Source organism: Mytilus californianus, unplaced genomic scaffold (genome assembly GCF_021869535.1).
Source record: "Mytilus californianus isolate M0D057914Y unplaced genomic scaffold, xbMytCali1.0.p SCAF_1, whole genome shotgun sequence".
Lineage (NCBI taxonomy): Eukaryota > Metazoa > Mollusca > Bivalvia > Mytilida > Mytilidae > Mytilus > Mytilus californianus.
This window is the reverse complement of record NW_026262581.1, coordinates 93,253,789-93,259,321: the sequence shown is the minus strand read 5'-3', so window position 1 is coordinate 93,259,321 and position 5,533 is coordinate 93,253,789. Positions and strand designations below refer to the sequence as shown.

At 31.6% G+C, this 5,533-nt stretch overlaps 1 protein-coding gene across 1 annotated transcript; it reads right to left on the bottom strand.

Annotated features, from left to right (window-relative positions):
- Positions 1-1,956: 1,956 nt before the first annotated feature.
- LOC127726376 (uncharacterized) lies at positions 1,957-3,792 on the bottom strand. Its single transcript, XM_052233757.1, has 2 exons — positions 3,694-3,792; positions 1,957-3,526 (listed from the first exon to the last, which is right to left on the bottom strand). The coding sequence occupies exons 1-2, from the start codon at positions 3,696-3,698 to the stop codon at positions 2,323-2,325; spliced, it is 1,209 nt and encodes a 402-aa protein (XP_052089717.1). The 5' UTR covers positions 3,699-3,792; the 3' UTR covers positions 1,957-2,322.
- Positions 3,793-5,533: the final 1,741 nt, after the last annotated feature.

The following is a 5,533-nucleotide window of genomic DNA, read 5'->3' as shown; positions in this document are numbered from 1 at the left end:
TACTTATTCTTTCACGATCGTTTTTTCTCGATATACCGAATAGAAATCGGTATCCATACTTAGAGAGGCAGTCTCTATGATTTTTACTAAATAAATTGCTCGACAATTTTTGCAAGAATAGAGTATTTTTGTTATATAAAATACGAAATACGATGGAAAGCTATTGGTGCATTAACGTTCTGTTCGTGATAATTTCCTTTTAATCAAGTATTGGAACTTTTATCAGTCCGACAATAAATCATTTAAAAACCATCCCCATATCCATATAACTATTGAATAACTTTATAAATGTGTAGTAGTACATAGTTCTATTGATTAAGAAAAAGTATTTACCAAATCAACATGCAATGGTAGTAACCGACAACTTTGAATAACTGACTAAAAAGATAGATAGCTTAGACAGGAAAATTGGCATTGTTACATTATAGTTCGTTTCTATGTGTGTTACATTTTAATGTTGTGTTTTTGTTGTGTCGTTGTTCTCCTCTTATATTTGATGAGTTTCCCTCAGTTTTAGTTTGTAACCCGGATTTGTTTTTATCTCTATCGATTTATGAGTTTCGAACAGCGGAATACTACTGTTGCCTTTATTTAACGAGTTAGTCCTTGGGACCACGATACATATTGGGAAACAATGCAACCAGTAGACAAGTTTAAAGGCCTCAGTGAACTTGAATTGGTAACGAAGTTGCAACAACCTCATCTGAATGTACGCATCGGATTAATGCGTAGCACGCGAATTCATAATAACTTATTTAGAGAAACGATTAAATGATTGATGCGAGTATGTACAAGAAGTCATATTCGAGATTTAAGCAATATTGTAATTAAAAAAAATAATAAGATAAGTTCGGAAAATGAGATTTTACGGGAGAATAATTCACTGTTTACAAATGTGGTCAGCTGAGAGGCCAAATAAAGGGTACAAAACAGAACAAAGCGTAGAAATTACACAACAACATAATATATAACAAAAATGAAACTGTTACAAGCACACAAAATGTACTGCATTCATTAAACCGACTTTTGTTTTTTTTTAATTTTACAATTACATTTTAGTTCTTAACACAAAAATATTGCTAGGAATTTTAAATAGTTCTATAATAACAATTATCCCTTCCGTCCTTCATTGACTCGGAATGAAAATCATAACCTATTTACATACGATAGTTTTAGAAGTGTAATAATTCTACTAATTAATTATTAAAAATCTTTAAAAAAAAAAAGAAAGAGATTCGGCCAAAATAACATTAATTTAATTCGAACACTGAAGTGAAATTGAAGTTGTTATTACTTTTCGTATTTGTGAACATGTGCTTCAAGAAGGTCTAGGCCATTGCTCGTGACGTGAGTGTACATTTTGGTCTGGTCTTACAGGTGACAAAAATAAGGCTTTTGTTCTTAATTTCATTTACCCGAGCGTTGAAAATGACATGAAACATATTTTTTCATTGATATCTAAAAAGTTACCGCATTTTCACGGCTTTAAAAATTCATGACTTTCGTAGATACTGCCTCTGTAATGATTTTTATTGCATAGCAACATTTTACTATTATTTTCTACCTCCTGTAGCTGTTAATCTCTTTGCGTGTAATACTTTGAGGAAAAAGGTAATCATTAGAAGAAAATTTTGTTTTCATTAATATTTTTTTCTCCACTATTACTATTCAAAAGAACGTTTTCTTGAGAAGGTCCAATCACTAGCGCACTTGTGGTGACCGTTATAAGGTTACAGCTGGTACGTTGTGCGGTAAATTTTCTTCAAAGTTTTCTCATAGTTAGTGTCGTCTATTTTGTTCTTATCCCTTTAAATTATATTCCTCATCACGTTTTACTATAGCATTCATTTGCCTACGATAACATATTTGATTGTCTGAGATTTGATTTGGATTTGGCTTTGAAGTAAAGTAGTATGTGATATCATGTCTGTGTTATGCCTTTAAAGTCATGCGTCATAAATTGATAATTTTTATTAAAATCATTTCAATTGTTTAAAAAAAATCACACATAATAAGGTACAATGAATTGAAAAGCAATGTTTCCAATATACTATTGGCAGATTTTAAAGGCCAATGTTTAGTATCGAAGATTTTATCTATCTTAAAGTTTTTGAACTGAAAAATCGGGGATTGAACAAAAGCTCCAAGTTCCTCCGTCAGTGCTTAATATTTTTGTGGAGATTGGATTATGTTACCATTTTTATTTTGTTACTATCAAATATGCAGCTAATTACAAAGCAAACATTCTTTTAAGAAGACATATTGTATGCATATGTTTCGTAAGGATTCCATGCACATTATTGGTTTTTATAGCAATAAATTTCAATTTCTATACAATTTAAGTTTACACCAACGAGCAAAATGACTTGAATCATTTGAAAAATGTACATAACGTTTTTCGCCAAGCTTACTTCGAGCCCTTTCCACCACCTCCTCTGGATCGTAGACAGTATAATCAGGCTCAGAATAATTAGCTACTTTTACACTTCCATCGAATGGAATTCTTAATGTTTCCTCCCGAATTTTTCTATGTCTATGTAAACCACGAAAAGCATAATGAGCTATTTTGCACCGTAGTGACCTGTCGTGTGATTCGATTTCAAGTACGACAGCAGAATGCCAACATCTGTAATAGGTGTATGCAATTATATCACCGATCTCCACGTCCCCTTTCGATTTGATCGGTTGTTTTGCGACACTTAATAATTTTTTGTTTCTCTCGTAACACGGAACACAGAGCATTCCATTTTCATATTCGATTTTATTTCGAAAAACTTCGTCGCTGATACCTTGAAATCCTCGATTTGCAAAAAGTCGCCTTACCATTCTTATCTTTCGAACTTGCAAGCTAAGACTTTCTCCTGTAACGCACTGTGTTGCAAAATGCTCGCAATTATTATTTAACACATTATATTTGAAATTAGGGTTTGATTTCGCTGTGACTGCTCTACTGACAATCTCTTTGGGCGAAAAATGTTCAATTGTATACGAATATTTATAAACCATCACTTTTATCTTTTTTAAATTTATTCGTTTCGTTTCACTCAACAGTTTTGCTTTGCTACCAAACGGCCGCATACAACAATATATTGCACCAGCTGTCGTGTTTGATGCATGCACCAATTCTACGACTGCTTTATGATCTTTTTCGTTTGAAGGTTTAACATCGACTACAATTGCATGGTGATCATATATTCGTCCATGGAATTTGATGTGATCCCCTCTTTTTATTTCTTTTCTTGTTAAAACCTGAATCGGTTTAACACATTCAAGGCAAGCAATAGGTTTTTTCTTTTGTGTATTCCTTCCATCAGGATCATCGTGATTTTGTGTAATTTCTGGATATTTTGTAATTTCATCATCTTCAGATTTCTTCATAAAACTAGAGGGTTGTTCTGGTACGTTACGTATTTGCATTGTTAGAACTCTGACTGTTTCTTCAGATGGAGATCGCTGTTGGTTACTGTGTCTGAGAGCGTAATCATTCCCAGTCCATAGTTTTTGGAATTTGTACTTTTTACTTTTCCTGAAAAATAAAAATGCAATAACCTTATAAAGTGATAAAAAATAACCTTATAAAAGGATAAAAAAGTAATTTATGATCAGATACTCAATGCTTTTTTAAACAGTAGTCGAACATCAGACAAACAAACCAACTTTAAAGGAAAACCGATACAGAAAGATGAATCTTACCCCATTTTTTTCAATCTGGTGAAAACTTAAATAGTCTTCTTGTCTTCTTGTACATGTCTCATCCTGAACTAAACATACGTCCGTTAACCAGGTAAGTTGGTACAATTATATTTAAAAAATAATTAAATGCGTTATATATATGTGGGAAAAGGTGCAATCATATATTATTTTTGTCAATATTATACATTTATTGTTTGCCTAATGACCTTTAAATAATAGTTTGGTATAGACCGTAAGCTAGTCAACTCCTGGTATTAAAGTCTGTACAAATCCTCGAATTAGACGTTCAATTGTTGTCCTGGTCGCACCAAAATGTGTACTTTGCTTGTTATTGTATGACTGTTCTGCACTGTTTGAAAATTTAACTAAATCAACACGATCATGACTATTAATATATTTATAAGTAAAACACAAATTTAAAATAGTTCCCACGTTCTTTCTACAGTATTGCTGTCTTTGAAAAGAAAAGAATTTAAATGTCCTAAAATTTTAATTTATTTGTTTTGAAAATAACTATAACATAATGATCGTTGAAAGTGAATGCAGGGTATGAACTGACCTTCGACTTTTCATTGAGATTCAAATCTTAGCCTTTGTGTATTTACAGGGTTCCCAATAGGGATAGATAGATGTATATTTTATTATGATAATTAAGTTCTTTTTAGCAGGTGAAGTTATTTCATATTCGTTTTTGATCAATATTTTAATTAAGTTTTAAGTTGATAAGACTAATACTGTTCATGAAGGTGTGTAATTGCATTTTCAAAACTTCGCCTCGAGTACAAACCACACACCAATGTTATGTAGCATACATGTTTAAAATATGCAAGACGATGATAATAAGGCAGAGGAGTATTCATCTTTCAAAGCATAACTTTTATGTAGAGATTGTTTTGACAGCTTGAAAGAAAATTAAGGATTTTTGACAATGTCTATTATAAATAGAAAATCTAAGCAAAAAAATCACTCCCTGGCTTAGCTTCGTGCCTAACTATATATATATTTTAACAAGAAAACAATAAAGAAAGAGGAAATGTGTAATTTGTATTTCGTAGTTTATATATTGCTTCTCTACCCTTTACCCAATTATTTCACATTATAAACTTAAAGAGGATTAAAACAATTAACAAAACTTTGTTAATAAAAGATTCAACGTACGTGCAAGTATATTGTTTTAGGAAGCGACTTATACTCGTTTAAATGTGAATAAGAAAAAAACTGGCACGCAAACAAGAATATCTATAACTGATATCAACAAGATGCCTCATTTTTTTTTATTAACAACATAGTTGATACGTCTGTTAAAGTGTTATTATACTAACAGTTGTGCTCACTGTAACTTTGTGATGAAGAACAGCAATATAAACGGTGTTCATTTGCCTTTAGTGAGCGTAGTGATTGTGTGTCATGAATTGATACACCATATCCTTTATTTTTCATTCTATAAACAGAGATTGCCTAGTGCTGTGTTGATGCAGTAAAAAATATTCTTGTGCCTGAGATGCGTGCTTTTCCATTTTTACAGATATGGCTTATTTTGTCTTAAGATGACTTCTTACGTATTGTGTGATTCGTCTTCTTTTTTCCTTCTGTCATTTTGTTTCATTATTGACATTGTTATGCAGGACTCTCAAATCATTTGCCCTTTTCATACATAATTTCCTTCCAAGCTATCTAAAATATATCTTAAGGTGTCCTTTGATTGTCTAACTGTTTCTATTGTTTCAGTATTTTCAGTGGCGTAGCTCAAATTTATGCAATGAAGCTACTTCATCAATAAATTTCGACCGAGAAAAATTTAGAAAAGTTCAAGATAGAAAGACGAAATGAACAATTTGTA